At 42.7% G+C, this 2,211-nt stretch overlaps 2 protein-coding genes across 2 annotated transcripts; both read right to left on the reverse strand.

Annotated features, from left to right (window-relative positions):
- Positions 1–242: 242 nt before the first annotated feature.
- LOC129720228 (probable endochitinase) lies at positions 243–695 on the reverse strand. Its single transcript, XM_055671678.1, has one exon. The coding sequence runs from the start codon at positions 693–695 to the stop codon at positions 243–245; it is 453 nt and encodes a 150-aa protein (XP_055527653.1).
- A 74-nt stretch (positions 696–769) lies between these two features.
- Positions 770–2,211, reverse strand: LOC129724244 (peritrophin-48-like). The gene is made up of 4 exons (XM_055678968.1): positions 2,094–2,211; positions 1,626–2,032; positions 1,235–1,569; positions 770–1,181 (listed from the first exon to the last, which is right to left on the reverse strand). The coding sequence occupies exons 1-4, from the start codon at positions 2,098–2,100 to the stop codon at positions 857–859; spliced, it is 1,074 nt and encodes a 357-aa protein (XP_055534943.1). The 5' UTR covers positions 2,101–2,211; the 3' UTR covers positions 770–856.

Below are 2,211 nucleotides of genomic sequence, written 5' to 3' on the forward strand. Positions count from 1 at the left end.
GGTTCGTTTAGAGATTATTTTGTTCATGTTTTTTTTCTTGAGCACTTGTTCTGATCGGATGTTTTACAATTTCATATGATGTTACGTATCAGACCCTATAAATTGATAACGGCTCATCGCAGGCGAAAACTCAAATCAAACGTCAACAACGGTAAAAAAAAGTTTAATTCGTATTTAATAGAAAATTCTAACACTGAAACACAACTATCGCCACTTACAAGATACCAGAACTTTTTCTCCGATCATGTTTGCTCACAAGTAAACTCATACTGATTTCCGCAACGTTGACTTTCGACCGAAAATATAAAATAAAGCGGACAGGACAGGTGATATGCAATTCCATCGATGCACTGGTAGTAGCGATCGCATCTCTCGGGCGCATCAAGATAGCGGAAGTTTTCGACCCCGTCACACATAGGTGATTGTTCCGGGAGCGGTGGCTGCGGCAACTCGGGAGCCTCTTCTAGATCACAATCGGACTCCGCAGGCGGCACGCAGTGTTGCAATTCCATTGAGAAGTACAACCCTTCGGAACAACTCTGTGGGTAAGCCATTCCGTCGATGCAACTGTAGTACAGATAGCAAGCGTTCTGACTCCGGACGTAGCTCAAATCAGGAACCCCTATGCATATTTCACTTATTCCGTTCACCACAGTGATCGTGGCGAAAATAAATCCTAATACAACGTTCCGCATAGTTCCAAAATCCGTCGGAAACTGAAGCCCATGATTGCAGAATGTCCGTTTATATATCACAGTAAACATGGCAATAAATTAATTGAACAGGTTTGATAAATGTATTCTGCAGTTAAATTTTATGTGTCACACGTATAAGGACTAGAGATACACTTTGGTTTTTAAAGTGGGCAAACGACTAGACTACTATCGTCACACATGTTGCGATCTGCATCGAAGTGTTGCTTTGGAGGACAGAATAGTCGATATGCTACCTCATTAGCACACACGTAGTAACTGTCACAATCGTATGGCGAAGCAACAAAGGCACCGTCTTCGATTCCTATGCACACATCCGGAGTTGGTGAAGCTGAGTTTCCTCCATGTGGACAGTAGGCATCGATCGGATGAACGCATTCCTGCTGATCCTGGTCAAACCATAATCCATCAGTACAGACGGCGGAAACTCCAATCTCATTTTGACAAGTAAGATACTGGTTGCAGTATCTGAAATAGTATTATAAGTTCCTTCATCTTTTGGTTTATTCCAAAAAAATTACCTGCTATCTAGAACGCTCTGCCCATCATCGACATTTTCGCAAAGATTAGGCTCAGGTTCTGGGCTCGGAGTGGGTTCAGTTACATCGCAATCAGATTGGTCAGGACTTACACAGGTTTGCTTTTCATAGTCGAAGACCAGTTCATTCCAGCATATCATTGGGAATTCCATGCCACTCATACAAAAGAAAAATCTGTCGCAGAATGAAGGATTTTCTACCAGTCCGAAGTTGGGCTCAAAGGCACAGCGGTTAGCTGGTGTTGTGGGAGGTACCGAGGTAGTTGTGTCAAGGTCGCAATCAAATTCGTAGCGGTTTCCACAGCGCTGAGCAGTTACCTAGGTTCAGACAGTCCGTTAGTTCACCTCCTTACTAGTACAATTCAAAAACTCACATTAAACCAATAATATGCAGGACATGACAACCTGTACGCAAAGCCATCGATGCACTGATAGTATATTTGACAGCTTTCTGTTGATGGCAGATAGCTGAAGTCTGGTACATCATCACACATTGGAGATGGAGTAGGTGGAGGAGGAGTAGGTAGTTCCGGCGGTTGCTCAATATCACAATCCGAATCCTCTGGATGTACGCAAGATTGAAGCTCTGTTGAAAACCATTTTCCCTCTTCGCAACTGTATCCATAGGCGACACCGTCAATACAAGCGTAGTAATAACTGCACGAAATTAGACTTGCGACATAACTTAAATTTGGAGCTCCTAGGCAAATATTATTAACATCCCGGTTTTCAGCTCCACATTGTAATACTGAAACCAGTATGGCCACTGCTATGCCGCAACCTAGATGCAGAAGATTCAAAATAAGGACTGTTTTCACTTTATTCACCACACAAACACGTACCTTTCATCTCAACAATATCACAATAATTTTCTTATTCTCCACAAAAGGCGTTCGTACTGCGCTTTATATTGCAATTAATTCTGCGGCAACATTGAAAAGCACCGCGCGAATGATGATA

The sequence above is a fragment of the Wyeomyia smithii genome, chromosome 2 (genome assembly GCF_029784165.1).
Source record: "Wyeomyia smithii strain HCP4-BCI-WySm-NY-G18 chromosome 2, ASM2978416v1, whole genome shotgun sequence".
Lineage (NCBI taxonomy): Eukaryota > Metazoa > Arthropoda > Insecta > Diptera > Culicidae > Wyeomyia > Wyeomyia smithii.